Below are 19,271 nucleotides of genomic sequence, written 5' to 3' on the forward strand. Positions count from 1 at the left end.
CAAAGAGGGAGAGGATATACAAATTCTGGTTACTAAAAAGGATTAATAGAAGAAATCATTAGAAAATAGGAAGAAAAAAATAAACCACAGTAAAAAAAAGAACAAAGAAAAAAAACTGGCAAAAGGATATGACCAGATAATTCACAAAAGAGCAAACCTGAACCAGGACGAGCACGTTGCTTAAGTTCAGGGACCACTATCTAAGTGAAAAGAATGTCCTGGAGGGTGTGCAGCCCTCCAGGGTATGATTTATGCAGTGACCACACTGATAGGCTATTTATATAAAGAGATGCTTAGACTCATAGGGAAATACAAATGAAAGCAAGGACATACCACAGTTTGTATCAATTAAACTGGTAAAATTAAAGTAGTGATTAATATAAGAAGAGGGAGGGAGTATAAAGCAAATACCATACACAAAACAATGGATACACCTATATGTTAAATATAAGACAATGGGTGCCTAAGTAAAGGAAAAGAATAGGACTGAGGTATAAGCTAAATAGAGAAAACAAATGAGGGCCTTGAATAGACCAAAAATGACAATATGCCATAACTGAAGAGCATGGGTGATTCAATTCTGTGCATGAAAATTAAAAGAAAAATATGATAGAGATACCAGGTAATTCTAGAAAATGCAAACCAATTTACAGAGACAAAAGCACATCAACAGTTGCCTGAGGAAAGGGAGGGGAGCAGGAAGAAGGGATTATAGAGAGGCAGGAGGAAACTTTGCAGGGGTGATATGTTCATTATCTTAACTTTGGGGACAGTTTCTCAGTTGTATACACCTGAAAACCTATTAAACATACACTTTAAATATGTGTAGTTTTGTGGATGGCAATTATACCTCAAAAGCCATTAAAAATATTTTTAAAAAATCAGGTATTAACACATTCCATAAGATAAAAATCTATAGTGTCTACATAATGTACTTCTATTAGATCTAATTAAGCAATCCTGTTAGCAAATACAGCTTTTCACATATATTACCTGTGTTTGTCCCCTCTGAAATAATGCTGATCCATGAAGAATTTTAAACATATCTACCTCACAATTTATATTCCTAAGTGAAGTCAAATCTCGACCATCGCACCTACAGTAATAAAGGAATAAGTATGTAAAGCAGTGTTCAAAATCATAAATATCACCTATTATCTCTTTATTCCTACCAGAAAGTTCTCAATCCCAATTGTGTCATATCACCTATGGCACTTTAAGAACTTTAAAAAAAAGAAAAAAAAAAAAAAAAAAAGAACAGTTCCTTGAACAAGTTGTCACTTTCAAAGCACCTTATAGAGACAGCACATATTTCATTCAGTTCCATCAAAAAAAGATATATTGGGGCACCTGGGTGGCTCAGTCAGTTAAGCATCCTATTGAGCTTGGCTTAGGTCATGATCTCATGGTTGACCGAGTTCGAGCCCTGTGTCGGGCTCTGTGCTGATAGTGTGGAACCTGCTTGGGATTTTCTCTCTCCCTCTCTCTCTGCCCCCTTCCCCGCTCATGTTCTCTGTCTCTCTCAAAATAAAAATAAAATAAATTAAAAAAAAAAGATATATTTACCTTTTGTATTCATTCAAGATAATACTTCTAAAAACCTCCTTTGCAACAACATTGAAGGATTCTATTATTTCATATGTATCAGCCTCTGGAAACTTTTCTGTAGAAGAAATACAAATCAAAACAGAGGTTTTCTCCTTTTGGAAGATAAGATTTCTCTTCGATTCATAGTATCAAATTAGTTAACCGTGGCAGTAAACCAAGGGGGAGGTGAAGCTGAACATTTTGTCCCCAGGCAAACAAAGTAGATGAATCAAATATTCTGAAGTAGGAGAGACACAAGTATTATACCTCAAATGTATTGTTATCGAGAACTCAGTCTGCTTTCTACAAGAAAAACAGTGCTTTGTAATTAGCTCTCTATTGTATTACATTAATTTTTTTTTTTTCAACGTTTATTTATTTTTGGGACAGAGAGAGACAGAGCATGAACGGGGGAGGGGCAGAGAGAGAGGGAGACACAGAATCGGAAACAGGCTCCAGGCTCCCAGCCATCAGCCCAGAGCCTGACGCGGGGCTCGAACTCCCGGACTGCGAGATCGTGACCTGGCTGAAGTCGGACGCCTAACCGACTGCGCCACCCAGGCGCCCCTCTATTGTATTACATTAATAACAAATCCAGCCATATTATGAAAAGGTCTGAATGACACTCTTTAAGACTAATCACCTTCACTGTTTTACCTTAGGAACTTGTATCTTAGTCTGCAAAGAGAAATAATTTTCTTTATGTTACAAATCTATAGTTACAAATCTTTTTAGTTAACATTTATCAAATTCTTTCATGATCCATGTACTATATATATATATATTTTAAAGTCTTTAGTCTTTGAAACAACTTATGAGGTATATTCTATTATTATCACCATTCTAAAGAAGAAAAATCAGCTTAAAGAAGTAAATTGCCTGAGATCACATAGTGACTGACACAGCTGTGACACTGTTCTTTAAGGCATTTGGTTTCTTAATTATAACTTTAACCAGAACTAAGAAATGGACACAGAGAGATATATTAAAAACTGTACCTTCATCAGGCAAGAATAATTTTATACACTTTAGTATGAACTTTTATGCTCTGACTTGCACTTGGAAAAGAAAATAATTAGTAATTAAATATTTAAAATATTATCCTATGAACTCAAAATGTCCTCAAGATATTCTACTACATATAATATTAACACAAAATCACTTTTCTGTTTAAATAAGGCAACAAGTGTTATACAGCTCATTTTTAACAAATAGGATGAAACGTAATGAGAAAAGACTATACATTTTCAATGGCAATTACAGGCAATGGCCTTAGTATCAATACTAACAGCAGAGTTATAATCTTAAAAATAAGATAGGAGAGAGGACATTTATCTCTTAACCGAAAAATTAATAAGTATATGTCATTCTTGGTATACATTCAGTTTGTGATTGATATTAATATAATAAGATCCTTTGCTTAATAATTTCTGGAGAGCTAAATTCTCTAAAATCTAAATTTTACAATCCTACATGTTAATAACAGTGTCAGTTAACATTTTTTGGACAGTTGGTATGTGGCAGGCACAAATGCAAATGATTTACCTATTTAATCCCTATAAACCAGATATTATCAGTATTATAATTTCACAGACTAAAAAGTCAAGAATTTTAAAGAATATTTTTCAGATGTTCAAATGACAGGATACAAAATTTCCTATCATAGAGGTTTAAGAACCTGATCCAGAAGAGATTAGGAGTATTTCACATTCAACATTTACTGGTGATCACTCTGTATCAGGTACAGTGCTGACCACATTCACAGAAGTTAATTTAACAGTACCCCTGGGATGCAGCATTATCCTAAGTTTAAAGTAAGTTTAAGGTAAGTTTAGGTATCCTGAACATAAAACTAAGAACAATGAGAATAACTGATTCTTTGAAGTCTTAGAGTAAATTGAAATTTAAAAAACATATTTCCTTTAAATATTTTCTTCAATTAAAAAAACCAAAATTTACCTTTTAGTTGTTCCTCTGTATCTAATCTTATCTTGTTAATAGCTTCATCTCTGGAAATCTAAAAGAAAGATGAAATTCAGTATACATGGCAATATTTACCATTTCTATTTTTACATTATTATACAATTAACACAATGCAATAGTACTCAGGTTTTTCTACTGATATTCTTCAGAAGATTAGAGCTGGTTATTGATTTACAAGAGCTATTAGCTGTTTAATTCAGTCAAATATATTTGCACACTTCCCTAAAATTTGCATTAATCAACAAAAGGAGAATGGAGAAGCAAATTGCTATGCTTCTATTTACTTAGCTGTTTAGAGATTTTTAATAAAAATAGGACTAACATTCATAAATAAGATTATGTGAATTATGACAAAAAAGAATTCCCAGAACAAGAAGACAAATTTTGGGTACACCTACTTTATCATGTTCATAATCAGTAAAAACTGCGTAGAGTCTTTCCATGGCGAGTCTATTTGAAGCACAAAATAAATGTCAGAATAAAAATACTTAGAAACATGAGGCAGTGTCTATTATAAACAAAACAAATATTTAATAGTAAGCTAAAATACTTAATAAGCATTTCATAGAGAATTTAAAAATATGTATTTATTATTCTTTAACACAGCTCCTCTGTTTACTGTTTATAATGATACACAAATTTCTTTCTCCCTACCTGTCAGGGAAATCACTCACACATGGTGCTATGCCCTCCCTTTTTCTTAATTGTTCAATTTATTTCAACTTAGATTTTTTTCTTACACACAAAGTCTCTCTCCCGAAACACTCTCTTTTAACTTCTTGCTTTTTTCTATTCTGTCTATGTTGGCTGTTATTGCAGGCAACTGTTTTGTTGGGGACAGTTTACATCTCTTTACTCTCTCACTGATGGCTATGAGATTGATACTAATGGAAATATTAACTTTTTCAATTTATTTGAAGTAAAATGAAATACTTTTTCTGGTGATTTCATTTATATTTACTCAGTGCTTGCCTATGTACCGGCACTGCTGTAAGCACTGGGCATAAAGAGATGGTCATACTTTTTTTTTTTTTCAAACTCGATTTCTTTTCAAGAACCTCAGCAATTTCCTTGGATAGATATCCTATACTTTCTTTTTACTTTTTGACACAGAGTTATGTGGATTATATGAATCATAACCAATAAATTCCCTCCCCCTTGCATTTGGGATTCAAGCTTAGGCCCTTAAAGAGGGAAGTGGGTTTATCCCTTTTAAGGCATTAATGACTGATACTTATGGCACTCTTAATTTGGGGGGTGGGGGCGGGTAAGAGTACACAAGCTGGGGAGAGGGGCAGAGGGAGAGAGAGAATCTTAAGCAAAGCATGGAGCCTGACATAGGGTTCAATCCCACAACCCTGAGAATCATGACCTGAGCTGAAATCAAGAGTTAGACACTCAACTGACTAAGGCACTCAGGTGCCCCTGGCACTCACTTTTAAAATAGAAGGGTACCATGTTAGTAATGCATGGACAATGCTTCCATGGGAAGTTTTTTTCTGAGAGGAAATTAAATCTGGTAACAATTTCAAATTTTCTTTTGTACAGATATTCTTACTTATGAGTGTGTTCCACAATCTCTGGTGAAGGGGTAAATAATTTCTGAGGTGTCCTCTTGGTAACACCAATTTCTTTTACCAACTGCTGGATGCCCTGAATTATTTGTTGGGTATATTTTACCCCCACTTTAACAGCATGGCAAAAGTCCTGTTGTAAAATGTTCTCTGCAGAGGCTTCCATCATAACTATTTAAAGGGGGAAAAAAAAGACTGTCATTGAACCTTTTACCAGTATAGCATTGTCAGTGCTACATATGACATGCATGTATATGACATGTATACATACATGTATACATGACATAAATACTACAGATCAATTTTATTAATAGTATATCTACCGTTTAAATTTCTTCCCTTAAAATCAACATACTTCCAAAATGTAAACAGCAATGAATAAAGAAAACTTAATATCTGAAATTAGGTTTACATTTTTCTTTAATTTAATAAGGGACTTCTCATAACAAGTGAAACGAATTATGCATACTTCTTTTTAAGTAAGTTCTGAGCTATAATTCAAATACCATAAAATTCCACTTTTTAAAGCATACAGCTGCATTTACTTTTAATATATAGTTAAAATGAAATTTAAAAACAACAGCATAGTAGATATCCAATAAATGTTTCCTGTTTAACAACTATTTGCTGTGACCTCCTACTTAATTTTGTCATTGTCACATTGTCTACTGCTTGCACAGGTGGGTGAAAATCTTTTGAAGTGATACTGTTTCAAGTAAGCCAACTAGAGGACAGTAGCTATTACCATAAAAAGGCTGTTTATGGTTTTGTAATAGTAAAACTCCTGTGTAAAGCAGAAGAAACCCCAAGCAGTGCTTCTAGCATGGTATCTAGCTAAAATCTGCTATTTGGGTTTGGCTTTGGTTTCTGCTAGGCTGACAGACTCTGCCCTGCTTGTGTGTCATTCCTGGCACTTCTCCATTTGTACCAAGTCAAAGATCCTGTAATGCAAAGATATGATAGTAATTATCACATCTAATATGTTTAATTACATCATGTTGTCATTAAGGTCACTTGTAAAGCTTCTAGTTATAATCTAGAATGAAAAAAAATCTTATGTGCTTTGTATGTTGGAATTCCATCAGTCAGTTGAAGGAGACCTGTGAAACTAAAACGTTAAAAACCTAACATTTTTTGGGAATACAAGCTGGTGCAGCCATCCTGGAAAACAGTATGGAGGTTCCTCAAAAAACTAAAAACAGAACTACCCTACGACCCAGCAATTGCACTACTAGGCATTTATCCAAGGGATATAGGTGTGCTGTTTCGAAGGGACACATGCACCCTCATGTTTATAGCAGCACTATCAACAATAGTCAAAGTATGGAAAGAGCCCAAATGTGCATTGATGGATGAATGGATAAAGATGTGGTATATATATATACAATGGAGTATTTCTCGGCAATCAAAAAGAATGAAATCTTGCCATTTGCAACTACGTGGATGGAACTGGAGCATATTATGCTAAGTGAAATTAGTCAGTGATAGACAAAAATCATATGACTTCACTCATATGAGGACTTTGAGACAAAACAGATGAACATAACGGAAGGGAAACAAAAATAATATAAAAACAGGGAGGGGGACAAAACAGAAGAGACTCATAAATATGGAGAAGAAACAGGGTTACTGGAGGGGTTGTGGGAGGGGAATGGGCTAAATGGGTAAGGGGCACTAAAGAATCTACTCCTGAAATCATTGTTGCACTATCTGCTAATTGGATGTAAATTTAAAAAAATAAAAAATAAAATTAAAAAAAAACAAAAACAAAACAAAAAACCCCTAACATTTGTGTCATCTGAAATCTGGAAAGAGAGGCTAAAGATGGCAGGCTGAAAAGTACTGGAAAAATAATAGCTGGAAAGTCCCTAGATTTGGCAGTGACATAAACCTACAGATTCGAGAAGCTGAGTAAACCCTATATAGGGTAACCCAAAGAAAAACATATCATAATTAAACTTCTGAAAATCAAAGACAAAGAAAAAAAATCTTGAAACCAGCCAGAGAAAAACAACACCTTACCCGTATGGGAAAAGCAATTCAAATAACACTAGATTTATCATTAGAAACCATGGAGGCCAGAAGGAAGTGGCATAATATTTTTTAGGTGCTGAAAGAAAAGAACTGTCAACCCAGGATCCCATACCCAGTGAAAATATTTATGAAATAAATAAATGAAGGAATGAATATTTAGAAATGAACTGATACTCTTAAATGAAGGAGAACTAAGAAAATTTGTCACTGGCAGCCCTCCCCTAAAAGAATGGCTAACAGAAGTTCTCTAAACAGAAACAATAAAGAAACCATGGAATATCAGGAAGAAAAGTACCTGTTAAGCAAAAATGTAGGTAAATACACTTTCTTTCTCCTCTTGAGTTTTCTAAATTATGTTTGATGGCTGAAGCAAAAGAAAAAATTGTAACAGCCTGTTGTGGTTCTAAATGTAGAGGAATATTAAAACAGTTATATTACAAATGGGGGAGGGTAAAGCAAGGTAAAGTTTCAATACTTCCCTTGAGATATGAAGCAGCTTTTCTGTCACCATGACACTGAAATGGTTATATTCTTCTTCTCATCAGTATTCCCATGACATCCTCTCTCACTTTTCAGATTAATTTGAACTGAAGGTTTTTTTTTTTTTTTTTTTAACATTTATTTTTGAGAGACAGAGAGAGACAGAGCATGAGCAGGGAAGGGGCAGAGAGAAAGGTTGATACAGAATCTCAAGCAGACTCCAGGTGCTGGGCTGTCAGCACAGAGCCCAACGTAGGGCTCGAACCCACAAACCATGAGATTATGACCTGAGCCAAAGTCAGACGCTTAACTGACTGAGCAAGCCAGGTGCCCCTGAACTGAAGATTTTTAAAAATGTATTTGACAAATGTAAATTATACCTCAATAAATTCATTTAAAAGAATATGAAAGGAAGAATATAATAAAGAAAATTAATGGCACAAAAACAGACACATAGACCAATGGAATACAATAGAAACCCCAGCACTAGACCCACAAATGTGTGGCCAACTAATCTTTCACAAAGCAGGAAAAGAACATCCAATGGAAAAAAGACAGTCTCTTCAACAAACAGTGCTGGGAGAACTGGACAGCAACATGCAGAAGGTTGAAACTAGACCACTTTCTCACACCATTCACAAAAATAAACTCAAAATGGATAAAGGACCTGAATGTGAGATAGGAAACCATCAAAACCCTAGAGGAGAAAGCAGGAAAAGACCTCTCTGACCTCAGCCGTAGCGATTTCTTACTTGACACATCCCCAAAGGCAAGGGAATTAAAAGCAAAAATGAACTACTGGGACCTTATGAAGATAAAAAGCTTCTGCACAGCAAAGGAAACAACAAACAAAACTAAAAGGCAACCAATGGAATGGGAAAAGATATTTGCAAATGACATATCGGACAAAGGGCTAGTATCCAAAATCTATAAAGAGCTCACCAAACTCCACACCCGAAAAACAAATAACCCAGTGAAGAAATGGGCAGAAAACATGAATAGACACTTCTCTAAAGAAGACATCCGATGGCCAACAGGCACATGAAAAGATGCTCAACGTCGCTCCTCATCAGGGAAATACAAATCAAAACCACACTCAGATATCACCTCACGCCAGTCAGAGTGGCCAAAATGAACAAATCAGGAGACTATAGATGCTGGAGAGGATGTGGAGAAACGGGAACCCTCTTGCACTGTTGGTGGGAATGCAAACTGGTACAGCCGCTCTGGAAAACAGTGTGGAGGTTCCTCAAAAAATTAAAAATAGACCTACCCTATGACTCAGCAATAGCACTGCTAGGAATTTACCCAAGGGATACAGGAGTACTGATGCATAGGGGCACTTGTACCCCAATGTTCATAGCAGCACTCTCAACAATAGCCAAATTATGGAAAGAGCCTAAATGTCCATCAACTGATGAATGGATAAAGAAATTGTGGTTTATATACACAATGGAGTACTACGTGGCAATGAGAAAGAATGAAATATGGCCCTTTGTAGCAACGTGGATGGAACTGGAGAGTGTGATGCTAAGTGAAATAAGTCATAAAGAGAAAGACAGATACCATATGTTTTCACTCTTATGTGGATCCTGAGAAACTTAACAGAAACCCATGGGGGAGGGGAAGGAAAAAAAAAAAAGAGGTTAGAGTGGGAGAGAGCCAAAGCATAAGAGACTCTTAAAAACTGAGAACAAACTGAGGGTTGATGGGGGGTGGGTGATGGGTATTGAGGAGGGCACCTTTTGGGATGAGCACTGGGTGTTGTATGGAAACCAATTTGACAATAAATTTCATATATTGAAAAAAATAACATGATAAACAATAGATGGGATATTTCAAGCACAATGTGAGCTTTTAGTAAAATAAACATGAGAATAAAGCTCCCTAACAAAAAAAAAAGAAAATTAATATTCCTCAAACTTTGTTTTCACTAAACTTCAAAGCAATTCATTTTAAAAAATACTTGATAAGAAAATTCCTTACAGTTTTGTATCTATAGACCCATGCTGTCCAATATGGCAGTTATTAGTTCCATATAATTATTTGCATTTAAATAAATTAAAATTATATAAAATTTGAAATCCAGTTCCTTAGCCATTCTAGCCACATTTCAAATGCTCAGTTGCCACATATTCAAATATAAAACATTTACTTAATTGCAGAGTTCTACTGGACAGCACTGCCATAGAGGCTAAAAATTTACACAAAAATAGCTTGTCTAAATGCTTACTCTAAACTGTTAACCATTTTCAGCAGTTGAAGATTTTTGAGATTAGTTTAAAACTATGAATTCTAGATATAAATTCCTTAAAAATTGTTACTGGTATACTTTTTCCTAAATTATATCCTAGCACATGTAGAAAGATCAGTGATATTAAGTGTACCAGTTGAACACAAGCAGAACGTGTAGAATGATGGCTGCTGAAGTCATCTGGCAGCTAAAAGCACAAAGAAATTATTCTTCCCCTATAAGGTCATGCTTTAAAGATTTGGATTACTAAATTTTTAAATAATGGAATGGCAGTAAGTAATTACTTTTCTGTATTTTTGTATCCCAGAAGTTCCATGACTTGGGCCCAATATTAACTTTAACACATGAAACATGAAGTAAAATGTGTATCTGGTGCATCGTTATCAAAGTAGAGAACTGGCTGAATATCTTCATGGAGACAGTGATGGCAAAAGACATAAAATGGAGGCTGGTAATTTCTGAAACCAGTCCTTTAGGAGGTTGCTTCTGAATCACTTTCAGTCTCCTAGTTACTCAAGATAACCTACTGATGGTTTCTTCAGTCTCTAGACTGCAAGAGAGCAATCCATCTAGAGAGCAAGAGGTAAGAAGAAAAAGTAGAAGGTTGCCTGTGAGGTTTCTACAGCATGCCATAGATGCAATAAAGATCCCCAGTTCATTCCTCCAACATCTACATAAAATTAGAGGAGTTCAAAGTCCAAAGTAGGTAGAGGCTATATATATGACTATATATATGACCATTTATATGATATAAATTTTGAATCAAGTTAATTTCTGTGTCTAAATGATAAGAGCAGGTATGAACGGTATGCCTACTAGGTACTAGATATTATGTTAGGTACTTTACAAATCCTGACTCTAATCTTCACAACAACCCTATAAAAAAATAATTTACTAAGTAATGAACACTACTTGTTCACTTGTAAAACTATTTTTAAGCAAAAAAAATTTCAGATTCAGATCAAGTAAACTTTAGACAGTAAACCAACACTTTGCTCAAGGCCCCTTCTGAGATGTTCAAGTATGAAAGAGTCATCTGTTATTCATGGCTTCCCCAAATCTTTGCAATGTTCTCTCTACATTGTAATAGTTCCCTACAGTATGAATCTCACCTTCTGGAGGTAGAATCCAAAACATTTCCTTGCTTCCCCTATAGTCAAGGATGCAGTCATGTGTTACAGTTCTGCCTTAGTGTGATGTAGGTGAAAACTGCTATGTCGGGGCTCTAGGAAAGCTCCTTGAAAGGGAAGGTGACTTACTCAGTTGGCATACACCTTTTTGTTATTCCCCTCTTTTTTCCTTCCTCTTGCCTACAAATCAGCTTAGTTGGTCAGAGCTCCAGTAGCCAGTTCATAAGCATGAAATAAGGGCCACCACTTGAGGATAGCAGGGCAGAAAACTGAAAGGAATCCAGATTTCTTAAGATCTCATAGAGCCACTATAACTGTCATGGACCCACGTGTTATTTATTTTACCAACACAAGCTCTAATATGTAGATAACATACAACTCCTATTATATGTGTTTTATCTACCATATAGTACCAGATTCCATCTCCATTATTGACCAGTATTCCAAAAGAAGCTGGAAATGAGGTATTTCATATGTTAATTGTACAAAAAAGTAATAAAAGCTCAGTAGTTTACATTTCATCAAAATATTTCCACATCAGAAGATCCCATGTCAGAAAGTCCCAGATATCAAATATCACACAGAATACACTGATATGAGACCTTAATTAATTTGTCCAAGGTTACACAGTTAACTGTGAGGCAGCTGTTGGGTTTCAAGCACAGGTTATTTTGACTGTGGAAGCCAATTCTCCTTCAACAGAACTATGCCACTTTTCATTCATACAATTATGACATTTTTGTTACGAGGAGCGAGGGTAACCTATGGTCAGTGCATTTCTTCATTAGTTTTCTACCTACTAGAAATAGGTCACCTCTTTTTCAGAGGACATTAAACAGGTTTTGAATGATGAATTAGCTAAATTAACATATTTAAACTAATAAAACAATTTATTACCAGATTTAGAAATTCAATTTTTAGACTAGCTTTTTAGTCTAAAAATAATTACCAGAACTGTCGTGGAAAATAAAAATTTTTGTAGATTTCAATTAAACTTGTACAACATTCTATAATTCTAGGTATTGTTTGATATGTAGCAAGAGCACTACCATAATAGGGCAGCAATAAAATAGAACAAAAATCTTTATGGCTAATTGACAAAACAAATACACAGAAGTATACAAATGCATTTTTAAGGAGCCAAAATTTCTAAGTGAAATCCAGAACAAATGTAGTAAACTACTTACCAACTTGACTTTTAGGTGCTCCAGCAACCACTAGATTTAAAGTACTGGAAGACATTTCTTTCCGTGTTGGATTAACAACACACTCTCCATCAATCATTCCTATTCGGACGGCCCCTAAGATATTCAAAATACAGGCAGTTGTGCAATAAAAACTCAGTTTTCAAGACATTATTTCAGTGATAGCTTCAATCCCTATCTTTAATTGTGACTACAATAAAATCCATATTTCTACCATGGTATTTAAGGCCCACAGAACATCCTACCCCACCTTACCTTCTGGCCTCACTGGAGCACTCTGAATTGCTCAAATACACTATTTCTTCCATACCTCTGTGATTATGCTCATGCTCTTTTCTTGGGCTAGACTGTACTTTCTCCAAGGCAAATGCTTACCATCTGTTCCTACTAAGGTTCAGCTTTAATGGTGAGTACTCTGAAAAGCCCTCCTTGACAACCTGACTTCACAAAACTAAACCCACCCTTTTCTATCATTTTCTTACCATTTTTACTATACTTTTATAATGCTGTTTATAAATAATTGTTTCCCCTGCTTACATTGAAAGCAAGAATTGTGCCTAGTCTGCCTTTATTCCTTCAGTTTTTACCTTAGTATCTGGCATTTAGGATATTCAAAAATTACTTACTTGATGAGTCTTTTTTATATTGCATGAATACAACTTTTAAGAGTCATTAAGTTCTAAACATGTTGTTTTATCCTGAAAGACTATGTACTCTAATAATTTCCTATTCCCCCGCAAAAAGTCCTTAAACAGAGGAGGCAACTAAGAAGTCAAAGTATCTAGGAACATAAAAGTCTCTAACACTATAACTTATTGCTATCAGAAATAAAACTCAAGGCAAGGATGAAAATATCTCAAAAAGGAATCTTAGATGGTCATCTAACTAAACTCCCTATGAGATTTACAGAGCCAGTAAATCTATGCCCTTGCTATAGCATGCTCACTAGTAAAAAACATGTTTCTTATTTTCAAATCCTAACTTACCAATAGGTCCATTCCAAGGAATATCTGATAATGAGAGGGCTACAGAAGCTTAACAAAAACAAAGAAAAAAAATAAGAGCTGAAATAAAATTATTTCATACCTTTAAAAAAAGGTGATAATTTTAATCTCGATTTTTAAACTTACCACCATTAATTGCTAGAACATCAGGTTCATTAACACCATCTACTGCTAACAGATTACAAAGTACCTGGTACAAGGGGAAAAATTTAAAGCACTTAAAAAAAAATCTACTTGATTTAGGAGGATTATCATTTTTGTTAACATCTTGAACTAAAATAAAGGATCACCATGTGGTTAAAAATATGGACTTTATAGTCAAACCCTTATTTCTGGCTATCATTTAACTACATGCTTGACTATGGCAAATTACTTAAGCCTCAAAAAGTTCCTTATATTTAAAAGGGAAAGATAATAGCACCTCCCTAAAAGATATTCTGTAAGTTAAAGGTAATATTATTTGTAAAGCATTTACAATACTGGGCATGTTGAAAATATTTAGTAAATGTTAGCTATTTCTATTACATAAAAATACTGTTTTCTATTAACAAGCATATAGAAAACAAATGAGTGAATTACTTTATTATTACACCGCAATAATACGCCTATGTCATATACTTAAGAAAACAACTTAAAAGAGAGAAAACTTCTTGAGGCATCCTTGCAAAGGCATATTTATTTTTGTCAAATAAATAAAAGTTAATTAAAGTAAATTAATGGGTCATTATTCAGAGAGAGTAATATTCACAAAATATTAAAATATAATAAAGTAGAAGAGGACCCAATAAAAATAGGTAATAAAAACTAGTTGCAGTGATTGTCCTAGCCTCTGACACTAATCTGACTTTCAGGCCCCAGCCTGATCTGTCCCCGACCTCCTTAATTGCTATAAACTTTTGCTCTAAACCCTGTTTCCTTCATCAGAGCTTTTGTGCTTCCCCCCCATCTGCTCAGAATGCTTCCTCCACACTCCTAGGTTGGCTAACTCCTACTCATAATTCGGTATCAATTCAAATTGACATCAGATTAATACTAATTTTTAAAATTATTAGTATGTTTTTTAAAAAAAATGTAAAATAGCATCACAAAAAATTCTTATTTTGTTCTTTAATATTTAGCCTAAGTAGCATTATAGAGATTCATTACGTAATTTTTGATTAATCTGGAAACAAACGTAAAACAGAATCTACCTGTGTATCATAAAAGTAGCCAGCTGGAAAGAGAGGTCTAATTGAACGATCTGCCAAAAGAAAAAGAAAAGTAAATAGTACTGACAAAAGTTGCTTTATAATTCAACCTTTTCACTCTATTAAACACCAGGCTGGAAAATAATATAGGTAGCTGTTCAGATGTTAAAAAAAAAAATCCCCTTGGACTGACTTACTGAGAGGGTCATGGATAAATGTCAGTGCTTCAATTAATCTATACCATGCCCTAATAACAAAAAACTAGCAGGGCTGGAGCACACAAGTCTAAAATTGGGGAGCAACTTTTCATTTCTGTTCCAAAGGCATCAGTTACATATATAAGCAGAGGAAAGAGACTTAAGGCCAATAACAGACCAAAAGAAAATCTTTCGAGGTATTTTGTGTCAGAAGAATGCATATACATATACACAAACTAACAATTTCTGTTGTAGCAGAGCTATAAACTCAAATGATCCCACAATATTTAAAGATGTCAAAGATTTGAAAGATTGCAGGCACATTTCAGTAGTTGAATATAATGCTTTCAGGAATTACTATGCTGAATATGAAAATGAAAAATACTAGAGCAGTAGAGGCATGAGCCACGGAATTTATATTGTCAACAGAGATTCATTCATTTCATCGACCTGTATTTACTGAATGCTCATTTTGTGCCAGGTGGTATACCAAGTACCCAGGATTCAGTAGTGAATAAACAAAATTTTTTCTTTCATGGACCCCACATGAAAGTAAATAACCTCAGGCAGTGTTAACTTAATGGAAGAACATTTAAGGGAACTGTAGCATATAGACAGAAGAAAGGCTAACACAAGCATATCAGAGAGAGTTAATGTCTCTGTATTAATATCTTACCTATTACTCGACTTGTAAGAATTTCTTTGTCAGAAGATCCAATCTCTCTTCTAAGATAGTTTGTGGGAATTCTACCTGCTGCAGCAGCCTTCTGTCTATAGTCAACCTGAAGTAGTTATGAAAAAAAAAATGAAGTTCATTTAACTCCTTTTTATGGCAACTATTTCCCAAGAACCACTATTCAGATACTAATTCTCCTGAGGTTGCTAACAGTATGGTCCAGATTAAGAATGGAGAATATTTTATTTACTTTTAGTGTTTTGTATGTCTTTGGGAAGTGAAAGCTGATACAAGTATTTCAGTAAATTGATTTTTAAAAAGCCCTCCACTTAGCAGTGAGAGGACTATGTAGCCTCACTACTTCCCACAGTGGCTTATTCTACTCAAATTAAACATTCCCTTTTTTATATCAACTCTGTTCAATAAAACTGCATTCCCCTTTTCATAATAGAAGGAAGCCATAAACTCCTACAGAACTCTTTACTCTTCACCAAACATACTTGCAGACTCATACTGAAGGGAAACCTATGAAAGCAATGAATTCATTGCTATTCAGCATCAAAGTATTAATGCACTTCACTGTTGTCAACCTGGACATTCTGAAGTATGCTTACTACTAATACGAGAATTGGTTATGAAGGAATCAGTCATAATGACTCAGTATCAACTAAGGAAAATCCTTTACTGTGCAAAGTTTACATTGTGCACTCACTAGACACTAGACAAAAATATTGCAAATTCTACATTTGTGCCATATTACTGTTTAAATAAATCAGCAAATACTTACCACCAAAGGCATGAACTGGGAAGGTGAAGGTTTTGTTTTACTGACTGCTGTGACCATCACTGCAGTGTCACCTGACTTAAACATAAACAACAACACTGGCAAATTCCTTAAAAATCAGACATTAACATATAAGTAGTGACTGAATGAATCCTTGCTCCAGTTCAATACAAGAGAACAGTTATCCCAAGACACCATGATAATGAAAATAATCACAACTAGTCCAATCTTGATCCTTTCTACAAGATCATCTGTTTTATAACAGTTGCTGAGCTTTGCAAAAGCAATAGAACTAAAACAAGAGGCTTACTGATAGCTTAACCACATCCAATCATATTTTCTACTTCTTATGAAGAAATTTAGGATATATATAAAGATTTCTCAATTATTACTATTAAAAGAAAAAAGTAAAATCACATTCTCTAGAAAAGCATTACAGAATATATTAACAGAATAAAACAGAACCCTAAGTTTGGAACACATCTTAAAAGTCATTTAATATACCCAGCCTTCTGACTCCCTACTTCTCTGGAATGGTTCTGAAACTAGAAATGGTCTGCATTAATTTCCAATACCACAATTCTAAGAAGTTATATGATGCTGTAAAGACAGTACCAGTCTCCATAACCATTTTTAAGATGAAAATTTTTAAATCTGGACTTTTTACCTGTACTACAGCAGAGCCATCTGCAAATCTGGCCAGTTTTCCAGAGGATATTTCTAACTTTCTGTTTAAAAATAAAAATTCAGTACAAAAGGACTTAGGTCATCAGTACAAATTCCAGCTTAGTATAAAATACTCTAAAATATCTAACAGAAGAACCAAGCCACACAGGCTCCCACCCAGCAAAAAACAAACAAAAAAGGGATAAAGTTCACAATTATTATCAAAAGTACTAGGGGAGTTTAAGAGCTGCTTAAGGAAAATATAGAAACCAATGCACAGAAATAATCTGAATGAAAGATAAAGTATTTTGGGGGTGCAGAAGCTAACTGCATTCCTAAATGTTAATTCCCGTTTACAACCTTAGTCTGTCAACCTTAGTTTACAACCTTTGTCTTGTTGATAAAAGTAGACTCTTAACTCACACACTGAATCATTTCCCTACTTACAATCCTTTAAAATATTCTCCAATGCTTTCAGGACAAAATATAATTTTTAAACATTGCTTACAAGACCTTCATGTTCAATAATGGTGCCAAGACAAGTCAATAGGGGGAAGAATAGCCATTTCAACCAATGGTACTGGGACAACTGGATATCTATATGCAAACAAGTTAATAAACTGGACCCCTTCCTTTCCTCATACTATAAATAAAAATTAACTCAAAACAGAGTATAGACCTAAATGTAAAAATTAAAACCATAAAATTCTTAGGAATACACATAGGAGTAAATCTTCAAACTTGGGTTAGCCAACATCTTCTTATATATGACATCAAAAACACAAGTGACAAAAGACAAAAACAAAAAGAACTTTATCAAAATTAAAAACTTTCATGTTTCAAAGGATATCAAGAAAGTGAAAGAAAATCCACAGAATAGAAGAATGTATTTGCAAAGCGTGTAACTGGTAAGGGACTTGTATCTAGAATATGTAAAGAATTCTTACAACTCAATAGAAAGACCAACAACATTAATTTTTAAATTGGCAAAGGATTTGAAGTCTATCCAAAGAAAATCTACTAATAGCCAGTAAATACATGGAAATATGCTCAACATCGTAAACTGCCAGAGAAATGCAAGTCAAAACCAAGATGAGATAATGACTTCACATGTACAAGGATGGTTATAATAAAACAGATCAATAAACAGTGTTGGTGAGGATATGGAGAAACTATAACCCTCATACAGTATTAATGGAAATGCAAAATGGTACATCTCCTTTGGGAAATAATCTGGCAATTCCTCAAGAGATTAAACACAGAAGTGCCATATGACCCAGCAATTCTACTCCAAGGTATATATATAATCAAGAGAAATGAAAACTTGGGTGGTGCCTAGGTGGCTCAGTCCTCTAAGCATCTGACTTCAGCTCAGGTCATGGTCTCACGGTTTGTGAGTTTGAGCCCCACATCATGCTATCTGCTGTCAGTGTGAGGCCTGCTTCAGATCCTCTGTCCCCCCATCTCTTCTCCTCTCCCACTTGTGCACATGCTTTCTCGTTCTCAAAATAAATAAACTTAAAAAAAAAAAAAAGAAAAGAGGAGCACCTGGGTGGCTCAGTCAGTTGAGCATCTAACTTCAGCTCAGGTTACGGTTTCATTGTTCGTGAGTTTGAGCTCCACGTTGGGCTTTGTACTGACAGCTCAGAGCCCGGAGCCTGCTTCAGATTCTGTCTGTCTGTCTGTCTCTCTGCCCCTCCCCACTCGTGCTCTGTCTCTCAAAAAAATAAAGAACATTAAAAAAAAAAAAACATAAAGAACAAAAAAATAATAATAAAAAGAAATGAAAACCTGTATGTCCATTCAAAAACTTGCATATGAACGTTCATAGCCACAGCATTTTTCATAATGGCCTCAAAAAGGAAACAATCAAAATATGTCAATGAATGAACAAAATGTGGTCTAATACATACAATGGAATATTATTCAGCCATTAAAAAATGAAGTACTGATACATGTTACAACATGGATATACCTTGGAAACATAGTAAGTGAAAGAAGGCAGTCACAAAAGACCACTCATCATATTCTATTTATATGAAATGCTCAGAATAGGCAAACCCATACAGACAGAAAGTCTGTAGATTAGTGGTTGCCTAGGGCTATGGAGTTTGGGGAGAAATGGAAAGTTACTGCTAATGGGTCTGAGGTTTCTTTTGGGTGCGATGAAAATGTTCTAAAATTGTGGTGATGGCTGCAAAACTGTGAATACACTAAAAACCACCAAATTGTACATTCTAAATGGGTAAATTGTATGGCATGTAAATTATATCCTAATAAAGCTGTCTCTCTATATAATAAACAGTCAGTATTATTAGCATTATTTCCCAGCTTCTGGTGAGTACAAAAAGAGGTTAATGAAGGCTTGAAACAGATCAGCAAAACTTGTCAAAGAAACTAAAATTCATCAGAGTATTGTGAAGCCTAACCAACTCAGTGACTCCTGAAGATACGGAGGAAAATGTTCTGTCCCATGAAAGCAGCTTCCAAAACTTTCTATCAAGTCCCAG

At 34.7% G+C, this 19,271-nt stretch overlaps 1 protein-coding gene across 2 annotated transcripts in view; it reads right to left on the reverse strand.

Annotated features, from left to right (window-relative positions):
* PNPT1 (polyribonucleotide nucleotidyltransferase 1) overlaps positions 1-19,271 on the reverse strand; it is a 48,380-nt gene that overhangs the window by 24,395 nt on the left and 4,714 nt on the right. Inside the window, exons 2-13 of one of the 2 annotated variants that reach the window (XM_030310640.2) lie at positions 16,763-16,823; positions 16,099-16,173; positions 15,312-15,417; positions 14,442-14,491; positions 13,378-13,441; positions 13,234-13,281; positions 12,230-12,343; positions 5,129-5,315; positions 3,969-4,020; positions 3,547-3,604; positions 1,567-1,663; positions 994-1,096 (exon numbers count right to left, since the gene is read on the reverse strand). In XM_030310640.2, coding sequence (XP_030166500.1) covers positions 994-1,096; positions 1,567-1,663; positions 3,547-3,604; positions 3,969-4,020; positions 5,129-5,315; positions 12,230-12,343; positions 13,234-13,281; positions 13,378-13,441; positions 14,442-14,491; positions 15,312-15,417; positions 16,099-16,173; positions 16,763-16,823 — 1,015 coding nt within the window. Of the gene's footprint in view, positions 1-993; positions 1,097-1,566; positions 1,664-3,546; positions 3,605-3,968; positions 4,021-5,128; positions 5,316-12,229; positions 12,344-13,233; positions 13,282-13,377; positions 13,442-14,441; positions 14,492-15,311; positions 15,418-16,098; positions 16,205-16,762; positions 16,824-19,271 lie in introns of those variants that run through there. The other variant, XM_030310641.1, reaches the window with a different exon arrangement.

Source organism: Lynx canadensis, chromosome A3 (genome assembly GCF_007474595.2).
Source record: "Lynx canadensis isolate LIC74 chromosome A3, mLynCan4.pri.v2, whole genome shotgun sequence".
NCBI classification, from domain to species: domain Eukaryota; kingdom Metazoa; phylum Chordata; class Mammalia; order Carnivora; family Felidae; genus Lynx; species Lynx canadensis.